Source organism: Podarcis pityusensis (assembly GCF_964106645.2).
Source record: "Podarcis pityusensis genome assembly, chromosome: 6".
In the NCBI taxonomy this organism is placed as follows: domain Eukaryota; kingdom Metazoa; phylum Chordata; class Lepidosauria; order Squamata; family Lacertidae; genus Podarcis; species Podarcis pityusensis.
Window position 1 is genome coordinate 31333939 of NC_138030.1, and position 24239 is coordinate 31358177.

Below are 24239 nucleotides of genomic sequence, written 5' to 3' on the forward strand. Positions count from 1 at the left end.
TTTGTAACTTCCCATAACCCAATTATTTCTTGATCCTGATCTTTAGAGAAGCCAGAGCTTTCCAAATTGTGTGTTGCAAAACGTTAGTGTGTTGGCTGCAGTGTGTAGGTGTGTCTGCACAAACACTCCCAGTGCTTCTGCTGGGGCTGGAAAGGGGTTAGTTTAATCTCAGGTTTGCTAGGAAAACTGGATCACTTTGTCATGAAATGATGCATGTCTAAGAAGTGTATCACCAACATGAAAAATTTGGAAAGTTCTGTCTAAAGCTATGATCAAAATCATGTGGTTTTGTATTGATTCCAAGAGAATGCTTAAGGCTGCAATTATAACTTATTTACTTGGGAGTAAGCCCCATTTAACTCAGTAGGACTTCCTTCTGGATAGATACGTTTATGCTTGCATTTTAGCTCTAATAGTGGGGAGGGGGACACTAAGGGAAGTTTATTGTGTGGCTTGTACATTTTAAGTCATGCACAGATTATACATTTGATCACCATAGTCAACATCACATGATAAAAATTGTGGGTGGCTTTTCAAGTAGTTATGGATCATTTTTAGTACCATGCATTTTGTTACAAGACTGCAATCTTCAGTCCATTTCCTTCAGAATAATACTGCTGTTTTAAATTTAGAACTAATGAGGAATAAAATGAGGATACATATAATCTATCCCAAGTGTGTGTGTGTGTGTGAGAGAGAGAGAGAGAGAGAGAGAGGGAGAGGGAGAGGATTCCATTATTAAACCACAATTATTTTATCCCTAAAATATTATGTTCTGTATAAGTTAATGGCTCCTCAACCAAAAGATAAAGGCCTTTTCCAAACTTCTTATTAAATTAAGTAGAGCAGGAGTACCGCAGGATTGGCAAAATCTCGTTTAGTCCTGTTGTGCAAAACTTTAGGATTTGTCTTTGTGGCGTGGGGGTGGGGACCTACAACGTGACTGCTGCAATGACAGATTCCCTTCAGTTTCGCCAGCAACAGGGGATCACTAGAGGCCTCTAAGCTAATGAGCTCCATGCAGAGAACGCCAACCACATGGGTCTCTACTCTCTAATCCACCTTCTTCGCCTTTATGATCTATGTTTACATGTGCGGAGGGATCCTTCACAGCTGACAGCCACCTCAGTGCCGGCACTTCTTTTTTTAAAGAGCCTCTCTATTCTCTGGGATAGGCCAGGGCTTGGGGGGACGTCAGAGGGGGAGGGAGGCCGAGCTGTTTCATTGTCTGCGCCTAGCTCTGTGCAGTGGGGAAGCCTTCCCTTTCCAGTGCAAAGCAGTGCGTGGGGCAAAGGGGGGGGGGGGACGACCGCACTGTAACACTGCTATCCCTGTCGCTTCCTAGCGCTCCTACAAGACTTGGAGGCCCCTTGGTTCAGAGGGGACTGTAGGCAGATCACTGGAGTCCCCAGGACAATGGGAATGAATGGTTGGATGGGAGGAAGAGGGCGGGGGGGGCACTGCTCGGCGCAACTATCTAACAATCCTACCACGGGTTTACTTAGAAGTAGGCCCCACTGAGCTCAATAGGATTTATTCTCGAGCGTAAGGCTGCAGCCTTAACGTCTAGGCTATTTTGATAAACAGTGCCACGCTTCAGGGGGAGGGGCGGTGATCCACCGGGGAGCTGGCAGTTGTTAATAGTGCTCCGCCCACTGATCTGTTCTCCCTGGTGGGGCTTCCCCCCCCCAAAAGGTAGCTTTGTCGCTGTTCCTCTCCCCACACCGGGCCACAACCTTTCCCCTCCCCGCCCCATACCTTCTCCATGAGATGAACTGACACCATCACCCCCGCCCCCCGTTTTATAATCCTTCCTTCCCCAGCAGAACCCCTTCGCTTCCAGCAAAGACCGGGCTCCCTTCCAAGGGGGTGGGGTGGGGGAGATATTGGAACTGTTCCAAAAGTTGTGCACAAAAGAGGTTCCTCCTCTTCTCCCCCCCCCTCCCCAAATGGAGCCACTGACAAAGGTTGCTGAAGGGGTCCGCTCCAGACCTCCTTCTTCAGCACCCACGGTGTGTCCTCAGAGGTGGCTGTACTGTTTCCTACGCTTAAGAGAAAACAGATCAAGCCATCTTCTCAATAGTACCCCAACACACACACACACACACCCCAAATCTGGAGACGCCCATTGTAATCTCTTCCCACCCCGAACTCCTTAGTAGTTATGCCTCCCTCCTTTAGTATTGCACAAAGCTCGTGGGTTCCGCTACCAACCCCGCACTAGCGGGGATGTGTCCCCCCTGTATCGCTTCCAGCAATCCTGCAGCAGCTGTCCCAACCCTCCGGATGAGTATCGCCCCCCCCCCCCCGTGTAGTCTTCCATGCTACTCTAATCCTGCCTCCGCACCCCCAATTTCATTACTGGGAGTGGGTGAGGAACTTGGGGTTCGGGCCAGGTGATCCTGGGGGGGGGGGGGTGAGCAGCCCTAAAGGCGTGCAGGTTAGCAAACAGACAACCCCTCGGGCCCCTACTCCGGGCCACTGCTCCCGTCGAGGCCGATGAGCAGGACAAAGGGAAGGGGCAGCCCCCTCTGGTGTCAGCTTCTCCAAGGGAGGCGCAACCCACCCCGGACGCAGCCAGGCCCCCTCCCCACCCCCTCCGCATCTGGCAGGGGTCTGCCTTATGGAGGCCGGCGAGGGGAGTCGAAGGAAGCGCCTCCATTGGTGAAGAAACACATCGAGCATTATTACCAGAGGGAGGGAGGGCGTGTTGGGCTGGCGGAGGGGGGAGAGGCATGAGGCTCCCCTCGGGGGTCGACCCAGCAAAGAGGGATGATGGAGCCAAAGAGCCGATCGACAAGGCAGCCACCCCACCGCACCCCACGGAGGTGGCGCCCCATTGAGGAACTCTCTAGGACCCAGGGGAGCAGCGGGCGCTGCACGTAGCACACGTGTATTCGCTCCCGCATTTCTGGGCCAGCCTGCTCCTCCCTCCCGCCCCCCTCCGCCGTCCAACCTTGCAGCCATCACTCCTCTTTCTCCGCGGTCCTGACACCGCCCCCTCTATTATCCCGACTTCTCCATTGCCCCGCGCCCTTCTCTTAAGTATGCGCTAGGCAACTTCTTCAGCATAGCAACAGCTTAAGGGGAGTCTTCGCCGTCGAGCCACATGGGATCAGGTCTTTTAACTTCCAGCGTCACCCTGAATTTCGAGGGGACGTCGTTTCCACACTGTGGAGTGGGGGCGGGTTCGCCAGCTCTAAAGCGTGGGCCTTTTATCCACGCGGGTCATCTTCACGAGGAAGTTACTGAGTTACGGAAAGCAAGGCGTTGCCCCACCTCCCAGTACACGCTGTGGGTGAAGTTCAGCACAGCTGTAATCTAAGTTAGTTGCTGTGTCTACAGAATCAGGGAGTGGTGTTTTTTATGATGGATAAATAAAAAAATTAGCAAAAAGGGCATGTGTGTATTAAAAGCTACAGTGGAGCACAATCCTTTGTATGTTTACTCAGAAGTAAGGGTCATTATGCCCGAAAGTAAGGCCCAGGTAACAGCACAATTCTAACCACAGAAGCTCAGAAGCGAATGCTAATGATTTCAGTGTGGCTTATTTCCAAGTGAGAATGCACAGAATTAAACAGATGTAAAGAAAGCTTTCATCAAATGCATTATGCTAAGAAGGCTTTTGTATGATCATGATAAAGGTCAAATATATGTGCCTGCGTTAAAAAAAACCAAATCCACAGCCTTATAGTCCTCTGTAGACTTTATTCTGATATCCAATGCTCAGCACTGCTGTATACAATATTTAATGCTACTTGATATTTGGCATTCAATATTTATTAGTTAAGATATTTTAGGCTGTCTTTTAGGACTAGGATCCTGACAAGGCAGCTTCCATTAGACAAATACAGAATCATATTTAATAAAAATACAAAACCACCATAGAACATCTAAAAACAATAGGAAAGCCACAGAAAAAGCAGCAGAAATAATAACTGTAAAAGAGCAACAAAGCAAAATTGGCCACTCTTGAAAGGGGTAAGGTAGGATTAAGGAACCAATCAAGAAACATTGTCTGCATTGCCAGTAAAAAAAAGCATGCACCCCACAGTCTAAAGAAATAAAATTTCAAAAGCAAAGCTGAATTTTTAAATTTCAACAGCCATTGACATCTTGAGAAATTCTGTTTTAGCTCTCTTGCAAACATCTTCCTAGCTGACTCCAAGGCTCGAATAATCCCAAGGCAATCTCCTCCTGCAATAAAAAACAGCAAACAGAAATGGCCAACATATTATTGAGAATCCACTTCCCCCACTGACTGGTTCCCTACAACTCCTATATGATGGACCAGACATGGCCTTCAGATTCCAGCCAGACTTCTTCACTCTGTTCTGTGTCCTTAGACCAGGATGGGGAACATAAGTAAAAGGGGGCAGAGCAATGGATGCAACTCTTAGCTTTACACAAAAGGCTAAATGGCAACCACTGAAAAATCAATGGTATCTCTACATATGTCTCTCCACCTGTCCCATTTTGCTGCCTGAGGCGAAACAGAAAGATGCCACCTCCTGTCAAGGTCACGCTTACTGAAGTTAAGCAGCAGTGTCTTCTGGTGAGATCTTGTGAGGTGGTAGGCAAGGAGTTTGCAGTGATGCCACCCACAGGATTCCGTCGCCCAAGGCGGCTGCTTCAGTCTACCTCATGGGCAGGCCAATCTTGCCATCTACGCATGCAAGAGGCATTATCAAAGTTCAAGGACACATTCCGTTCAAGTTAAAACACGCAAAAAGAGCCAAAAGGAAGGCCAGTGAATGTCTGACATTATTTTATTACATTTCTATCCCACCTTTCTTCCAATACAGAAATTGCAGCAATGTAATGGGATTTGCAGGCAGTCTCCTATCCAGGCCAGAGTTAGATCTCACCAGACTGAGATGTGCAAAAGATCACCTAAGAGGCTGTGCCATATGCCTTCAGACCAAATCCTGGAAGGATGCTGGGTATTAAGAGTAAAATGGTGTGATTATTTTATCTATATATAGATATTGGTTCCCCCAAGCATACATGCCTACTCATAATCTCACACTCGTGTGGATGGTTCTATTTTGGCTACTACATGAAGATCCATCCTAGGACGACGAATTGATGCTTAGAAGTAGAATGTTTTCATCTGAAACCAAAATGAAAATAATCCAATCTTGATTTCTTTGCAGATTTGGGATTAGCAATGGCCAGGCAACAAGAATCCACAGGAAACCATTTGTAGTGTTTATAGTTAAATGACAATTTCTGGCAAACTAGCCAACTCATCATATAAACTCCTCATATACCAGATCTGTTCTTATTCACATGTTCCACTAGATGGCAACATATAAAACAGGATGCATTTGCCTCTAATGGTCAAACGTTAGGACACAAAAAGTTTGCTTCGGAATACAGGCCAGCGCAAAGCAAGCTGAGTGACGAATGGGATGGGATGTTAGGCAGTGAGAGTTTGCTCTCTCTCTCTCTCTCTCTCACACTCACACACACACACACAAACACAGCAGCCTCAGATTGGGGAAGAAAGAATATTCAATGGCAATAAGAAACAAAAATCTAAGAATCAAACAAGCCACACATACAGAGGACATCCTCTTTCACATGCTTTTATCAGCACTTGGATTTGTGGCGGGAGTTTTTATTGTCAGCCAGATATGTATCTACCCTGGCAGGACACAAGATTCACTTTAAAGCTCCTGCCATCTGCAACAAGCTATGCAAATGCATCTATATTTCTGTTCTGATATCTCTCTTGTAACAGCTCAAATAATCTTCCCCTTAAAGTGGCCTCTGCTTAAGAGAGGGATAGGTTATCTCTTAGGAAAGTTTTTGAATGTCTGGAACTTATTTTCTGGCTCTGTGATTCAAGGAATTTATTTCCCTTTCTCAGTCTATGATTCCCATAATACTTGTTCTGCTTTGGCAGAAAGGTGTATAAGTGTGGCAAATAAATAACCTTAACATCTTAAATGCTGCACTATATTAGTTTTTAATATGTATTGCATTTCTATTTAATTTTTTTTTTGGAAAGGAGGTTGCTAGTTATTGTAGAGAAAACAGACATGACATTCGCAATGTAGGTTTGCCAATTAACCAGAAAAGAGCAGCCAGGGTTGCATGTGTACCTTCAACAGCAGCCTGATCTGTTAAAACCAGCAGGTGAAAGTTTTACATGGGGCCAGCCAGCACAGCTGATGGGAGCTGTGGTTCAAAAACATCTGGAGGGCACCAACTTGGAGAAGACTGTGAGATAGCAATTAATTCCAGTAACCGGGTATCTCCCTTCTTCAAACCCCTATGCTGCGGACAAAGAAAAAGAGGCCAGATCTCACATACTATTCCACAAACATTCTGCAATATAGAAAGATAGAAAGATTGAGATGTACCTTTACACAACTAAGAAAACACACATTTTGTGGCTACTTAAAATTGTGACTGCATGTATGGTGCTTTACAAACATAACTGTTTGTAGCCAGTTAAATTACCAAGTAGTTCCAGTAACTGCACCATGTCTCTACACATCATAAGAGACTGTTTGCATTGGCTTTGTGATGGCAAGTAGCTGATTTATCCAGCAACCATCAGAAAATAAAATACTTGTTAAGCAGAGCAGCCTTCATGCAGGAATTTCAACCAGCTACCAAGTAGCTGATTGTTTGTATGAATGGAACCCAGTTATCTGAGACCAAACATCAAAAGTATTCTCTCTGTCCACTTGGGGGCTTAAATAAATTTGCAAATAAGGGCATTCAATCGTCACAATGCACATGGAATTTAGAAAACTCATTCTGCCAAATAGCCTCCTGGGAACAAATGAATTTAGAAATGGAGAGCATCTGTTTCTGATCAGGCCAGACCAGTTTTGCTAGGCACACAATCTACCTACACATGCCTTTTCCCACATAGCACTGAGTCATCAGCTGTGGCATAAGTTTCCTTTGTACTTTCACCATCTATAATATGGAATGGCAATTAACAGCTTTCATTTCAGACTTTGCACCTCAACAGGACCTCAGCTTTTAACTTCTAAAAGGATTGGATGAGTTTTATCTAGAAGCACAATCTGTAATTGTTGCACAGTGCACTGATACCTCCCTGGCACCTTCAAAGTCTGCAAACCCCAAACATAGATAGCATCCAGAGACTTCACAGCCAACCAAGGAGCCATGAGCCATGGCAAGACATACTATTGAGACTGGTGTTAACCACTGGTGGAGGAACAGGGGTGCGGGGGGAGCGCACCGCCCCTGGTGGCACAATCCCAGTGGGGTGCCATCATGGCTGCCCCCTCGCCCACGCTGGGTGCCACGCCATGCCCCCAGGACACGTGTCATGCCCCTGCGGGTGGTGCGCCATGCCCCCAGGATGTGTGCCAGCCACGCCCCCGCCTGCTCTCTGCCCCCCTCTCCGGAGCTTGAAGCTCCGCCACTGGTGTTAACACCCATACTAACCTCTGGCAGAAACCATTGCTCTGGCCCAATCACAGCTGAGCTGGTGGTTGGTCCCTAATAGCTGATTGTGGATCACAAGGTGGCTTGTGGTCAGAGTTTGTCTGCTTGCATTGCTTTCTGGGGAGGTTGATCGCACTGCGCCAATTCAACAGTTTCTACAGGCAGCACTTTAGGCACGCTGTCTTCAGTTTAAGGTAGCTGAAATTATTTTTTTGCCACTCATTTCTCTCCTCCTTTTTTCTTTAAGGCTGCTGCAGCTTCAGATGTGCATTAATGAAACATGTATGCTGCATAATTCAATGCATACATGCACGAAAGAATTTCTCATTCCCCCCTGTAAACTGATGTAGTCCCACTGAATGAGGATCAAGAGCCAAAACTGGCTCCTGGCCTTGTACCAGAGCAACCTTTCTCAACCTGTGGGTCCCCAGATGTTGTTGAACTACAACTCCCATCACCCCTAGCTAGCAAGGCCAGAGCCCAGGTATGATGGGAGTTGTAGTCCAACAACATCTGGGGACCCACAGGTTGAGAACCACTGTACTAGAGCTTAACTGGGTACTGGATTCCCGCCCCCCCACAATGTATTAAAAGGTCTGGATGCATTAAGAGGTAGGCAGCAAGTGCAGAGATGCAAAAAAAGAGCCAGTGTGAAGTAATGGCTAAAGTGTTTTACTTAGGCAAGGGTGACCCAGCTTCACATTTCTTCTCGGTCACAGAGCTCATGGGGTGCTCTTGGTCCAGTCACTCTGGCTAATGGACTCTAGAGGATTATTGTTGTAGGGAGTAATGAGGAAATATCATCTTCTTCTTGTTTGGCGATCACTCATAGCCGAGTAAGATTGTCTTCCATAAATATGATTTTAACAGTGAGTCCGTCAGTGACTGTGGAGGCCAATTCTGGATCCCTGCACTCCGTGGAGTAAGAGGATAAAAGAAAAAGAGGCTCACAGGTTCACCAACCCTGCTTTAGTCATTTGTATGGCAAGAAGGATTAAGTTTGCAATTTCCTTTCCTTTCCCTCTTTTAGTTCAAATTCAGTTTCTTTGTTAAGCTCTGACGACCGATGTTTAATATGCTGGTCTGGGATTCCAGACCTTCAAAGGAACCTAGTTGCAGCCATTTATCACCACGGCACGAAACTCTCTTGAATTAATGTGGGCGACAAGAAACCAGACCACATGGGCCATGGAACAAGAAGCAACAGTGGCAAAAAAAGACTTGACAGGAAATGCTCAACACAGGAAGGAAGTCCTATCACGCTTTTGGCAGCACTCTGTAAACAGTTATAAAAACCAACACAAAACAATGTCCAAAAAGGCCTCCTGTGTGAGTATTTGTTTGTTTTAAAAAGTATCAGCATTTCTAAAATAACAGTCATTACCTTTTGGAAGTAATAATTGGGCTTTGGGTTTGCTTCAGCTTTAGCCAGATTTTGAAGCTGTAAGGATCACCACTATACACCTTTACCTGGGAGGAACCCCACACGGTGGCACATACTTCTGTGTAGACATGCCTAAATCTACACTGTTACTACATACTACTATCAGTATGCGGATGATACCCAGCTCTACGTCGCTTTCAAATTGGAACCAGTGAAGGCGGTGAAGGTCCTGTGTGAGTGTCTGGAGGTGGTTGGAGGATGGATGGTGGCTAACAGATTGAGGTTGAATCCTGACAAGACAGAAGTACTATTTTGGGGGGACAGGAGGCAGGCAGGTGTGGAGGACTCCCTGTTCCTGAATGGGACAACTGTGCCCCTGAAGGAGCAGGTGCACAGCCTGGGAGTCATTTTGGACTCACAGCTGTCCATGGAGGCACAGGACAATTATGTGTCCAGGGCAGCTGTCTACCAGCTCCATCTGGTATGCAGGTAGAGACCCTACCTGCCCGCAGACTGTCTCACCAGAATGGTGCATAATCCCGCTTGGATTACTGCAACACGCTCTACATGGGGCTACCTTTGAAGGTGACCCAGAATCTACAACTAATCCAGAATGCAGCAGCTAGACTGGTGACTGGGAGTGGCCACTGATACCACATAACTCCAGTCTTGAAAGACCTATATTGGCTCCCAGTTCATTTCCGAGCACAATTCATAGTGTTGGTGTTGACCTTTAAAGCCCTAAATGGCCTCGGCCCAGTATACCTGAAGGAGCATCTCCACCCCCATCGTTCTGCCCGGACATTGATATCCAGTGCTGAGGGCCTTCTGGTAGTTCCCTCACTGTGAGAAGCCAAGTTACAGGGAACCAGGCAGAGGGCTTTCTTGGTAGTGGTGCCTGCACTGTGGAACGCCCTCTCATCAGATGTCAAAGAGATAAACAACTATCTGACGTTTAGAAGACATCTGAAGGCAGCCCTGTTTAGGGAGGTTTTTAATGACTGGTGTTTTAGTGTGTTTTTAATCTTTGTTGGAAGCCGCCCAGAGTGGCTGGGGAAGCCCAGTCAGATAGGCGGGGTACAATTATTATTACAAACATAGGCCCTAGGACAGGGTGGGCAGCTTGCAACACGTGGCCTAGTTTCATAGAGTTTGGATTTGATATCCCGCTTTATCACTACCCTAAGGAGTCTCAAAGCGGCTAACAATCTCCTTTCCCTTCGTCCCCCACAACAAACACTCTGTGAGGTGAGTGAGGCTGAGAGACTTCAGAGAAATGTGGCTAGCCCAAGGTCACTCAGCAGCTGCATGTGGAGGAGCGGGGAATCGAACCCGGTTCACCAGATTACGAGTCTACCACTCTTAACCACTACACCACACTGGCCTCAAATAGGGCTGGAGTGGTGGTGGTGAGCAGGGGCCAAGGCAAGGGTGTCAGAGTATGTTGTCAGGTATGGGCCAATGGGCAGCAGTCTGGAGAATACCAAAAGCTAGGAACAAGAGTCCAGTGTCAGATGACTTACCAGAATCCAAAAGTGATCAAGTGGCTGAGCTGGAAAACAAAGTAAGGAATGCTGAAGAAAAATCAGGATCAGAGATCAAACCACAAGACAGGAGGACTCTGCTAGAGCAGCATGGTGAGAAATGCAGGACATGCTAGAGCTCTGGTAGGCCTTGTTCAAGAAGGAACATAACAGTGGACCACCCTTACTGTGGCCAACTTGATACCTATAGGTCACAAGTAGGGCTTCCCATGAGCTAATCCAAATGGAAAAGGAAGTCCTTTGGCTCCTCTTAGGCTGGAAAGAGTCTAATGGGAAGCCTGGGCTGAGAGAACCAGGTCAGAACTAGAAGATTCTTCTCAAAGAGGCTCATGCAGCTCACCACATAGGGCAGTGGCCAGCAGTTCTTGAGCGAAGGGGTTGGCTGGCTTCCCTTTTGCTCTGACCCCACCTTTTTTTTTTTGCTTAGGACCCACCTACTCAGTGTTGGATTTCTATTCCTTTCACAGTGCAGATACTGTGTAGGATTGGCTCATCACATGTCTGTGTTATGCATTCCAGCACCAATTGTTGGAATCAGCGGAGCGGACGTTTACTGTACTCTGTTTCCGTTTGTTTTTGCTTTCACTTCTGACTTCTCTTTGAGGAAGACGAGCGAGAGAGAGGAGACATGTTCTGCATAATGCTTAATATAGTAGCTTTTAGTGTTCACAACTCCAGCCTAGCTCTGTCTGCATTTATCTCTGCTGGACTCTGAATGTGCGCTCAGTGTCTCCAAGACTGGAGTCATTATAAATCGTCGGGGAAGGCTGTAGAAACTCCCTAGAGCTGCACACTGAACGCTGAAGGGAGAGTCAGGCTGGAAACATTCCTGTCGTATGTCTGGGGGTCATCCTAGCCCCCAGCCGACACAACACTCAGTCCCAGCATGCTTTACTTTACAGTGGTACCTCAGGTTAAGAATTTAATTTGTTCTGGAGGTCCATACTTAACCTGAAACTGTTCTTAACCTGAGGTACCACTTTAGCTAATGGGGCCTCCCGCTTCCGCTGCACGATTTCTGTTCTCATCCTGAAGCAAAGTTCTTAACCCGAGGTACTATTTCTGGGTTAGCAGAGTCTGTAACCTGAGGTACCACTGTATTGCCATATAAAGTAATTTAGGGATATCATGCCTCTTTGATCTGCAAGGTTTAAGAACAAGATCCTGCAGTATATGCCAATTTAACCTAGGCAGACTGTTTTGCCAAAGTATTTCCTACGAAGGCATCGATGCTCCCTGTGACAGAGGAGCATCTCTCCCCATAAAATAAGCTAAAGGAAAAATAAAGACGCCTACAAAATTACTACAATCATGAACTCCCCACAGCTTTCTGCAAAACGTCTGTTACTGGTAGTCAAGGCCAAACATACAAGGCTAAACATACATCAAACCTATTCTGTTCCATGCCTCCACTGAAGCTTGGGCAAATAAGAGCATGACCTATTTTCGGGAGTCTTAAGCTTTTTTCTTTTTGTGCCAGGAACAGCATGTGACTGGAAAGTGACATATTAAAAAAGGCCTTGCCTGCTTTTAGGCAATGACAGAGAAAATTATTAACAGGGAACTCACACTGTACCCACACCATCACATCATAGCTCTGTGAAATGTGGAAATATAAATACACACCAATAGCATGATGTGTTTACAAAAGTGGATCTGATCAGAAATGTAGTTTTCTCCTCCCACAACCCCCATTAACAAATAGTGTTTAAAATATTCCAGATTTTTTAACATCAGGAATTGGTCAGCAATAGTAACAAATACCAAATTTATTAGATCTCTGGCACATTGCCAAACAGTAACCAGTGGCAGAACTTCACAATTTGAGTGATCTAGTAAATATATGTGATTTTAAGGCCTACCTCCCGCCTCCTCAGACACTTTATATAACTAAGTAGAATTTGAGCAGCCATGTGCCACAAACAGACAGACCTTCGATACTACCAGATTGCTTTAGATTGCCACCTGTAGCTAAGCAAAACTCTTTACATAGGTAGGCTGCTAAAATATGCCATCTTCATACAATACGAACAGGCATCAACTGGTTCACATAATTAGGGGAGCAGCGGTTGATACAGTATATCCAAATTTTCGTTTCAACCAGCAATTCCATCTTACCTGGGTTCCTCTGCAGCTTCTCTTCCCCTTTTCTCATCTTCTACACCCTCTTTCATCCTATTGCATGTGGTATCTTGTTCTGGAGGTGTATTTTCCCTCCAGTGGGTGGGCAGGTTGTGAGGAGCTAGCCATTTACTCTTTTGTTTCTTTTAATTAAACCAATTACAATATTTAAAAGTTTTCGTTATTTAGCATTTGGCAATTCCGAATAAGCATGTCTAGGACTGGAGTATTTTATTAGCTAAAAGTAGAATTTATACACACTACTCACAACAATGATTAACATTTTCAAGCACGTTTGAAAACAGCTTGGCTTTTCGTTTGTTTGTTAACAACTACTTGCTAGTGCAGGAGCAAGTAAATTGACCACCGAAGTTTGTTAGTGGCTAAGCCACCAACGTAACCCAATTTCTTCCCAGTGATCTATCTCCTCTCCCTAAAATCTGCCTGCTTCAAGTGTTTAGGGCATGTAGCAATGAGACAAGTACTCCATGTTAGTAAATAGAAAGGTGGTTTTATTTGTTTGCATCCAGCTGGATGCTTTAATGCTTGCATCATCATCAACTGGCAAGATATCTGAGTTATAAAAGTGTTTATTCCAAGCGCTCTGGCATGGAATGCCAGGTGTTCTGTTTACATTTGAGATTTGCTTCCCATTTACTTTATTACAAAGTAGCAAATGGTAACAGCCATACAACAGACATGCGTGCAAGTCTAATACTCCTCGCCTTCATCGTCACCATCCAAGGAGTCTGTGCCCACTTCTTCATAATCCTTCTCAAGTGCAGCCAGATCTTCTCGGGCCTCCGAAAACTCCCCTTCCTCCATTCCTTCTCCGACATACCAATGGACAAAAGCACGCTTGGCATACATCAAGTCGAATTTGTGGTCCAGGCGGGCCCAGGCCTCCGCAATGGCTGTGGTGTTGCTGAGCATACAGACCGCACGCTGGACTTTGGCCAAGTCACCACCAGGAACAACCGTCGGAGGCTGGTAATTAATACCCACCTAGAAGACAATAAATAGAAATGCAGACAATGTAAATTTTCCTATATCACAATAGTATCTAATTTGTGTGCATTTTCAAGTCAGAAAGGAGATGCATCTGTACACAAGCCAGCAAGCTCAAGGTCAAGATCACCCTGCGTTAAGAACACCAGGGCTGGGAGTGTAGAACTTCACATTTGTTCTAAAAATCTTTTGATCTGGGCTCCTTTCCCACATTGATTTAAATGTAAGAGATGTCTAGTTATATCCATTTCCTGAGGGGTATCCTGATACGTTCCCCACAAAGTAGCATTTGTGTTATGGGGAAAACTTTTACCCGTTTGCAAAGTGCAGTATTTTGCGCCGCTATTCTTCACAGCTAGCATAGTGGGCAGCTCTTATAACTGACACATGGATGGGACTTTCAGATACCCATTAGAGCAAAGGGGGGGAATCTCTTCTTCCAAAGGCTGCCTGTTCTTTCTTTCACCCTTTTCTCCTCAGCCAGTGGGAAGGATTGACAAATAGCTCTTGCCAGAAGTCAGAACAGAGAGATTTTCTACCTCCTCCCATTTCAGCTTTCCTTTGTTTCCCGCCCACTTCTCTCACATGGCATCTCTCACGAGGGATGCAGGTTTCCCACTCCTACATTAGAAGCTGAAACATCATTAGTCATCAACATAATTCTCTTTTCTCTACAGGCCTACATCATTTTATAATTTTGTTAGGAGCTAGTGCTCCCATTTTAAACTGCCCCCACAAATTGTACATTAATCTACCATGACTAACGTTAGAAGGCATTTTTATATTGAAAAGTCCTGATCGTCAACGTTCGAATCAGCTTTAGTTAGTTCATATATATATGGCAAGCTGAGTATTGACTGAGTATTTACACCCTCCTTCATGTAGGGTCTGCAAAAGCAGGAAATGGTAGATACCCTTCCACCAAGATTGTGATCAACCATCCAGTTCAGGGGATGGCTGCATGCCTTTAGGTCATCTTAAGACTGAATCACAGTTAATTAAGCCTGCCTACACCATTTATAAAATTATATACTTGAGATGTGCTTATTCAATCACCTATAAATCTTGACATGAATCAGACCATTTTGAATGCAATCAGCAGCGCTTACCTTAAAACCAGTAGGACACCAGTCAACAAACTGAATGGTACGCTTCGTTTTGATAGCGGCAATAGCAACATTGACATCCTTGGGGACAACATCTCCACGATACAGCATACAACAAGCCATGTACTTGCCATGGCGGGGATCACATTTCACCATCTGGTTGGATGGCTCAAAGCAGGCATTGGTGATCTCAGAGACAGAGAGCTGCTCATGGTAGGCCTTCTCTGCTGAGATAATGGGGGAATAGGTTACCAGAGGGAAGTGGATCCTGGGGTAAGGCACCAGGTTTGTCTGGAACTCTGTCAGATCCACATTTAAGGCACCATCAAATCTGAGAGAGGCAGTGATTGAAGAAACAATCTGACCGATGAGGCGGTTGAGGTTAGTGTAGGTTGGGCGTTCGATGTCCAGATTCCTACGACAAATGTCATAGATTGCTTCATTATCAACCATGAAGGCACAGTCAGAATGTTCGAGGGTGGTGTGGGTTGTCAGGATGGAGTTATATGGCTCAACAACAGCAGTTGAAACTTGGGGCGCTGGGTATATGGCAAATTCTAATTTTGATTTCTTTCCATAGTCGACTGAGAGGCGTTCCATAAGCAGAGAAGTGAATCCTGACCCAGTGCCACCTCCAAAGCTGTGGAAGATCAGGAATCCTTGCAAGCCAGTACACTGGTCAGCCTGGGGAGGGGGGAAAGGACATTATAGCAGGCTAGTAATCCTAACATTTGAGAATGGGTTTTGCCCATTCACTTTTCTACCTTCTAGTGTGGTATTCTGCCCAGCAGCAAAAAGTTCATTTATCATTCAACTCAACCACTAAGCAGTTGTAAGAAAAAAGCAGAGACCAAATGTAGAACTCATCAGCAGGAACTGTGAGCAGTTCCCACACCAACCAAACAGATCTGCCAGTTGGAGGTAGATATTTCTTATTACATGGAGGTCACAAGCAAATTTTGCAAGTTCATTGACTGAGCAGGCCATATGTAGTTTTATTTATTTAGAGTATTTCAGTCACCCAGTAACTTACATTCTCTGGGCAATCACAGCCTAAAAAGATTTTTTAAACTCACAAAATACCCCCCCTTTCAGTTCTCTAACCCAATACTATTTTATACATAAAAATTGAGAAAGCTAAAATCTATACCAGACCAACAAAAATTGCAATCTAAATATTTTAGAGTGTAAGAAAGTCATAGCCCCCAGAATTATCTTACTGTAGTTATCTATAGCCTCATTCTTATTTGACTCAATTCTAAAACCATGAGAGACGAGACCAAATCCATTAAAAAATGGCAGAAACGAATGTAAAACATTGTATTAGTTGCCTTACATAGACCTCCTAGACAAAGAGGTAGTACAGTGGCTAGGGAAGGAAGAGGGTATGTTTGCTCAAGTCTTATTAGTTTAACCCATGGGTAGGCAAACTAAGGCCCTGGGCAGGATCCAGCCCAATCGCCTTCTAAATCCGGCGTGCTGATTTAGTGTGTTTTTACATGAGTAGAATGTGTCCTTTTATTTAAGATGCATCTCTGGGTTATTTGTGGGGGATAGGAATTCGTTCTCCCCCCCCCCCATATAGTCTGGCCCCCCACAAGGTCTGAGGGACAGTGGTAACCACACCAAACCTGTCACTTCAGGACTGCCACATGGTTCTAACCAGAGTAAAAAATACATGAAGCAACAGTCCGTGTTCTAGTAGCATCAAAAGTTAAATAACCCCCCCCCCAAAAAAATTAGATGGAGCTACAAAAGAGCTCGAGGATATTTACATTTTGACAGGCACAGATTGATGGGTGAACACTTGTTGACAGAATTAATTTTTAAACAGGGCGAAATGTTTCAATGCAAGTTTGACTGTGCAAAAGCAACAGAACTTACCAGTTTCCTGACGCGCTCCAGTACGAGATCAATTATTTCTTTGCCTACAGTGTAGTGACCTCTTGCATAATTATTAGCAGCATCTTCCTTGCCAGAAATCAGCTGTTCTGGGTGAAAGAGCTGTTTATATGTCCCAGTCCGCACTTCGTCTGAAAACAAAACCACAAGTTATTGTACAATAAAAATGAAACAAATAAAATTTACAATTTTGCTTGTGCTTGAAGCACCCTAAGTAGTTATGCAGGTTTATAGAACTTGAAGAAAACTTTTTTTTCTACTGACAGGCACTGCTAGCGATTGCCTAGAACAGGTTTTGTTAGTACAAGAACAGCTGATTTTTAAACAATATACAGTACATAGGAGTATAAACAGCTGGCAACAGTATCCAGTATGTGGGTTAAAATGTTTTTCCAGCTACAATTTCCACAGGGTAGCCATGCTAGTCTGTTGTAGCAGAGTGGAACAAACAGTCTTGAAACACCTTAAAGCAGGCATGGCCAAACTTGGCCCTCCAGATGTTTTGGGACTACAATTCCCATCATCCCTGACTACTGGTCCTGTTAGCTAAGGATGATGGGAGTTGTAGTCCCGAAACATCTGGAGGGCCAAGTTTGGCCATGCCTGCCTTAAAGACTAGTAAGTATGTTAAGTGTTTTACCCGTTATACGCAAAGTAGACCCACTGAAATAAATGGACATGACATAGTCCATTAATGTAAATTGGTCTACTCTGAGTAATAATTACTTGGATATAACCTTTCACCTTTTAAGATGCCACAAGAATTGTCCCATCCCCTCATCTGTAAACACTTTCTTGTAAAAACTTAGGCAAAACTCCTGCAATCCAGTATTTCACATACCAAGCATTAGAGATATTCATAAGTGACATCTTAACCCAGGCTTCACTTCCATCCAAGTCACAGCAAAGCACTACCTAATTTCTCAAGGATTACTGTATCTTAACTTAAATAATGATAAATATGTTAACCACATGTTTAGAAATACTGTGCCTTGCTCTGGCTATGTCTACAGTTAAGGTCATGCAATGTCTTTTATACAGAATCTAAATTACAACAGGGAAAAACTGAATCCTCACGTTCCAGACTTTTTATTATACAACTGTCCCACATCCCATCTCACGTCCATTCCAACCACACAGGCTGTATTTACTTTACCTATCACTGCTGGCTCCAAATCCACAAACACAGCACGAGGGACATGTTTTCCTGCACCAGTTTCACTGAAGAAGGTGTTGAATGAGTCATCTCCACCACCAATTGTTTTGTCACTTGGCATGGTGCCATTAGGCTGGATCCCATGCTCCAAGCAGTAGAGTTCCCAGCATCCATTGCCGATTTGCACACCAGCTTGGCCAACATGAATTGAGATGCACTCACGCTGTGGGGAAGGGAGACAGACAGAAAAGGTTAATGCCCAGTTTCCTCCTCCTTTGTTCTTTACTGAAACTGAAATGCAAACTGCCACCAAACCCATTAAAAGAGGAACATGGACTTAAAGAGAAGCTGCCAAGCACAATTCAATTTACAGTTACCAATATCCTGTGGGATAAAAAAAGAGAGGATTAAATAGTCTCTGTGTCCCATAACTGCCAACCTAGCCACTACTGAAATAGTACTGATAGCAGATGGCCCACCATTGATTGCATATACAATATATGAATTATTCAGTTGAAAACAAATAAACCCATCTAATTTAGGTTGAAAATTCATCTTACCAATAACCACCTCTCTAGCTGCTGTACAGCTCAGTCGGTAAATCATGAGACTCTTAATCTCAGGGTTGTGGGTTCAAGCCCCACGTTGGGCAAAAGATTCCTACATTGCAGGGGGTTGGACTAGGTGAACCTCATGGTTTCTTCCAATTGTACAATTAATTAATTTTGAATTTATATACTGCCCTATACCCAGAGGTCTCAGGGTGGTTCACAGAAAATATTACAATGTATATAAAATAAAAATAATAACCCAATAACACTCCCCCGCCCCAAAGAGCCACATTTTAAAAGGGTATAGGATATCTACTACTCAAGTTATTTCCCAGTTACAATCTTGCCCAAGAAGTAGAAAAGGTCCTTGGCCATCTAGAATCCCTGGCAGCTCTGCTTTTCTAGAACCAATCAAGAAAAAAAATATTAGAAACCCAAGATGCTTGAGCTTTGTAATTAGATTCCCATATACATTCCTATAATGCACTGTGTACAGCATTAATAATTTTTTATTGTGAGTCACCCAGGGAGCCTTGACTAAAGAACGGTATACAAATATGCCAAATAAAGCACAGATTAGTCCATTTAAAGAAAAAAATGGTATTTTTCCAAGGAAGTTGTCGTCAGTTTGGATTGTGATGTTCATGTGCAAACATCAAGCCAGATGGTGATATGTTGCCATACAGAAATTATGTTTCAATTGGGCTAACAAATCCTAAATCTACCCTAGTTAAGGTTCTCCCCATTCCAGTTACTGTTTTTTTCCAAGGTCCTCCCCCGCAATGTAATTTAAATATTCATCTCTCATACTACTTGTTGACTGATGCTGCTTTTCCTTGGTTTATTGATTTTTAATGCAAAAGAGAAGAAGTTAAGCTTGTCCCCAAAGTATTCTTTATCTAGAAATAATGATAAAGCTAACTCAATTAGCAAGCTATTGGTGCACTTTTAATTAGCTGTCCTAATTTGTTAACTTTACTCCCATGTGTCTCAAAGCTCAGGTGATGCTCTCTTGTAAGGCCTATTTTGAGATATCCCTCCAGTTCTTACATTTAGATATTTCTGTCATCAATTATCCATACTTGGTAAATTTCTTCTACCACGGAAGGATAATGATCTAAATTATACAGCTCACAACGGTATTTCAGTTTTAGCTTAAGCAGCAGTTAATAACTTAATTGTATATATTTTTAATGTTAGTAAGTGCTTTAAAACTCATTCTGCACTTTTCCCATCAAAACTTGTCTCCCCTTTCAGAAGGTCTCTCTCTTTCCACCTTCCAGACACCTTATTAGTGGTTCCTGGATAAATGGCCAAGGATATAGTGCATGAGGTTTAATGCCCTCACTATCTTTCAAGCTGCGTATTTGCTTAGTGTGAAAAGTGCCACAGGATTCTCACTTCATTTCAGCAGCAAGCTGGGAGGCACAGAACAGGAACATCCAGTCCTTGGCTTGCCAACACTGAGAAAACAGCCTCATGGCTGATTCATGTTCCTGCTATCTGCCTTTCATCTATTAAGCAGTGCACTTCATAGGACAACCATCGAGAGTGGTGGTGGCTTACTGGGCAATCCAGCAGTATTGTCAGGGTTTGCAGCTACAACAAAAAATCTGGAGATTTAGTTCTCAGACATCTGTGCACATTCAAGGGTTGTACCCAACTTAAGTTTTTACGTGAGTGGAACTAACATTGGTTTACAACCCCAAGTCTTTTACTACACCCCCCCCCCAAAGCCAGGGACAGCTGTTAATGGAACGCAGGCACACCTCAGCTAAGGCAGAATGAAAAATATGAAGCACAGACAGAAAGATGATCTAATCAAAGTAAGGGAAATAGGTCCACAGCTAGCTAGCAGTGGCTGTAACTACAGTGGAAACCTGGAAACATTAGTTCAGTCGAAATATCATGCACGGGAGTTAAAGCATATCAAAACTGCAACCCTGAGTGTGTGTGCTTGTGTATGAGGCTTACTGGCTTCATAATTGAATAAACTCTCAAGAATATTAGGACAGCAGATGAAATCTTCAGTTGTTGATTAGAGTTTCCTTTGCCTAAGGAATCATGAGGAGGAATGATCAATAATTTCTGCTACCTGTTACAGTGCTCCCTGCTATTTCATGTCTGGGGGGGGGGGGAGAGAATCAAATCCCTTCTTGCAGTTATTTAACTGGAACAATCGGAATTGTTGGCAAGTCACTCTTGATGCAAGACATTTGTAATCTAAAACTCAACTAAGGCCATAATTTTGATGGACAGAATACAGCACTTTAGCCAGATGTTAAGAAATGCCCTCTAAGACAGAATTCAGGTCTCTGCAGTCATTTCAAGATTTAGTGTCTATCACCATTACAGCAATGTTTCTCTTGCCTTTTGGGTTTTTTTGGTGTGTGTTCACAAAGTTGTACTTGGAGAACTCACTAGCAAAAAGGATGGAACGTAACAAGAAAGCCCTGGTGCCAAATTTGAAAGAATGAAGTGTGTATTTGTGCATGTGTGTACGTGTACACACACACACACACACACACACACACGAGAGTCAGTTTGACAGGATGGAGCAATTCACATTAAGGGATAACACAAAATAGCAATGTGAACTTTGGGCTAAAAATCAAAGAGACAGACTTAAAAACAACAACCCTAAAACCCCAGGATGTTGAAATACCAGGGAAGGGAAGGACTGAGAGAGGCAGCCATCTTCTTTAAAAACTTCCCACCATTTTGCAGCAATGCTGCTTTATAAATTTGTAAAAAGGGGAGTGCAGTGAGTGCCCAACAGAGCATCAAACTAGTTCTGATACCCAAGAAAGCTTCCAGCATTCTTAAAAAAAACCACACAAAAACCACTACCTGGTCAAAAATAACCAATTAAGTCTTGAAGGACTTAAAAAGGAGGCAAGCAGGACAGAGGGTGGTGGATCAAAAACTCTCGCCCCTGCTGCCCCTCCTTCCCATTCCAGACAAAGGAAGGGGGCTCGGAGATGTCAGCTCAAAGTCTCCCAGACAAGTGAGTCATGCCCAAGCCATTTTAAGTCTCAGCTTCCTTTTTGTTGGTCCTTTGATTTGATTTGAGGGCATGTAGGCATCTCTTGCATATCCCCAAATGCATGTCTAAAGGCCCTGAGACGATTAAGACTGAGAATCTCAGCAGCGGAGGTTTCAAGAGGAGCTGGCAGAAAGGACAAGCGGGGCAACTCGAGGTTGAGGCAAAACAAGGCACTGAATCGGAGAAAAGAGTCCAAGTGCAGCAGCAGCAGCAGCTGTTGGCTAGTCTCCCACGCGAGGACTTTGGACACTGACCTTTTGCAAAAACCCGAAGCTCACCCCGCCAACTCAGCTGGACGCGCGACTCGGGCGGGGAACCAGGAAACGAAGAAGGTCCCGATCCTGCTTTACTGGCTTCACAGAGGCCACCCTTAGGGAAACCTGTGGGCCTCCCGAGATCGAGGGGACCCCCACCCGCTCTGAACAGTCCTGCAGCTCTGTCGTAGCTGCTTTCTATAGACAGCATGGACTGCGGTCCTAACCGCGTCTACTCAGAAGTAAGTCCCGCTGCATTAAGCAGGGCTTACTCCTGTGTAAGCGGGGATAGGATCGTTGTCTTAGCAAAGACTTTCCGCTCTGTTAAATGCGCATTACACACCGATCGACAACCCTCTTTCCCGCCCCGAAGGACGCGGAGAAGCCCTTCGACATCCCCACTCGCCCCAGCGTCGCTAGCGCGGCACAGAAAACGGAAAGGAAGATGTTGGAAAGCCCGACGGCATGACATTACGTAAGGCATAAAAAACACATAACGCGCGCCTTTATTAATAGGCACCGAGGGGAGAAGCAGGAACCCGGCGGGAAGGAAAAACCAAGCAACCCTCACCATGTCTCCGACAGGCTACGAGGAGTCTGTGAGGTTGTCGGTGCTCTGGCTTCAGCAGACGCGCTACGGGTCTGATCAGCACCACGAAAACAGCTGCTCTGAGGACCGGGCATCCTTTATATAAGGGGCTCCGAAGGAGCGCTTCTCTCCTCGCAGCCGATTGGACAGCGCCGGAGTCCCCTTGCCCCGCCCCACGCGCCCCATTGAATAGGGAGCCAAAGGGAGACGCCCCCGGCCCGCCACCATTGGGCAGCGGGTATGAATTTGCCCATTCGCGGGCAGCCATAGGATAATTCGTAACGAGGCGAAACTGGGAGACGAGTTCCCGCCAAACCAAAAATGATCGGATAGGAGCGAATCCCCCAAACTCTCTCTCTCTCTCGTGCTATTTCCACCACTGGCAGAACCTGCTTCTATGTCAGGTTCACATACCTGGGCTTGACTGCAGCCTTGCGGAGTCCAGCACAAGGCGCTGCTTCCCTGATTTTGGAAAATTTCCAAGTGCGTCGTCCCCCAGAGGCTGGGGGTTGGTCAGTTGTTTCTGGACGTGTCCCTTGAGCAGGCAAACCTTCCGTCCACCTTGTGCCGAACCGCTTGGAGAACCCTGCGCTCCTCTTTTGGCTGCGCTTTTCTGCACAACTTGGCGACATCCCGCGAGCTTGCAAGACGGATCAGGTTGAAGAATGAAAGCCGGCGGGAGGTGGGTTGGACGTGAATCCGACGGGTGCCAAGAGATGCACTGATCGATTCATTCCCGACACACTTCGAACCATCGATGCTATTGGGAAACAAATCCAGTTTAAATTAGGTTGAACCCAGCGCTCTATAGGGTTGTGATGAACTTACTTCTCCAAGAGTTGCCAGGTTTGGGTCCCTTTTGGGAGGAGGTTACTAGAGGCTCACTGGAACTTTGTAACATTTGCATTTGGTGACAAATTTGCTGGCTGCCCAGTTTAAACACTCCAGCAGGCACACAAAGGCCGCTGCTCCCGTGTGACGTCTCCAAGAATGAGAGCGGGGTGGGTGGGTTAACTCTATATCAGCGATCATTAGGAAAGAGATAAAAAACTGCCCTTGATGGAAATGTATGGTAGAGCCATACTTCGAATACTGCATATAGTTGCCATTGCTGTATTTCAAAAAGAAGTTTGCAGAGTTGAAGGAAGGGATAACTAACATGATCAGGGAACTAGAGTAAATACCCTAACACAATTTGGAGCTTTTTTTTTTAGGTTGGGAGAAAAGAAGAGTAAGGTGTGTTTGTTGGGGGGGATGTATATGATAAAGGTGTATAAATGTATGCACAGTGTAGAGAAAGTGGATAGAGGGAAGTCTCTCCCCACCCCCGCTAACCCCATACTAGAAGCTGGGGTCAATCAATTAAGCTGAACTGTGGAAGATTCGGGAAAGATAAGAGGGGCTACTTTTTCCGCACAATGCTAAACCATGGAATTTAGCTACCACAACTATGGTGGTGGCAACCAGCTTAGTGAGCTTTAAAAGAGAATTGGACAACTCCACAAGAGAATAAAGCTGCCATTGGCTACAGTGGTACCTCAGGTTACTTACGCTTCAGGTTACAGACGCCACTAACCCAGAAATAGTGCTTCAGGTTAAGAACTTTGCTTCAGGATGAGAACAGAAATCGTGCTCCTGCGGCGTGGTGGCAGCAGGAGGCCCCATTAGCTAAAGTGGTGCTTCAGGTTAAGAACAGTTTCAGGTTAAGTACGGCTCTCCGGAACGAATTAAGTACTTAACCTGAGGTACCACTATACTAGTCATGGTGGCTGTATAGTATTCCTCCCTCTAGAATCTGAGGCTTCCTGCTTTTCAGTGTCATTCTCTGGGGAGCCAAGCAGAAGATAAGTGCTTTTGCCCTGATTGTGGGCTTCCTCTGGGCATCTGTGGGAAACAAGATGCTGAACTAGAAGATATTTACTCTGATCTAGCTGGGCTCTTGTGTGAAATATCAGGCAGAGCTCCCACACTGTTAATAATTGTGTAAAGATTTCAGCAGGTTGGGCTTGTCATGCAAGTTACACATGCCAAAATTCTCTCTCCTACATAACTATTAAGGGTGTTGGAGTCTTGTCCACTCTTTCATCTAGTAAGACAGGTGTGGGGAACCTTCAGCCTGCCAGATGTTCCTAAGCTAGGAT

General features: G+C 45.0%; 1 protein-coding gene and 1 long non-coding RNA gene across 2 annotated transcripts; one reads left to right on the top strand and one right to left on the bottom strand.

Moving 5' to 3' along the window:
- Nucleotides 1–1111: 1111 nt before the first annotated feature.
- On the top strand, nt 1112–5303 carry LOC308479158. The gene is made up of 3 exons (XR_013987515.1): nt 1112–1279; nt 4806–4960; nt 5157–5303. It is a non-coding gene; the product is annotated as an uncharacterized lncRNA (long non-coding RNA).
- A 7674-nt stretch (nt 5304–12977) lies between these two features.
- On the bottom strand, nt 12978–22229 carry LOC308479843 (tubulin alpha-1C chain-like). The gene is made up of 5 exons (XM_081010808.1): nt 22081–22229; nt 17659–17881; nt 16485–16633; nt 14604–15284; nt 12978–13491 (listed from the first exon to the last, which is right to left on the bottom strand). The coding sequence occupies exons 1-5, from the start codon at nt 22081–22083 to the stop codon at nt 13198–13200; spliced, it is 1350 nt and encodes a 449-aa protein (XP_080866934.1). The 5' UTR covers nt 22084–22229; the 3' UTR covers nt 12978–13197.
- Nucleotides 22230–24239: the final 2010 nt, after the last annotated feature.

Coding starts and splice junctions, on each gene's coding strand:
- LOC308479843 (XM_081010808.1), bottom strand. Junction 16,634..17,658: donor TTTGGAGCCAGCAGTGATAG/GTAAAGTAAATA, acceptor TTTTGTTTTCAG/ACGAAGTGCGGACTGGGACA. Junction 15,285..16,484: donor TGGAGCGCGTCAGGAAACTG/GTAAGTTCTGTT, acceptor CCCCCTCCCCAG/GCTGACCAGTGTACTGGCTT.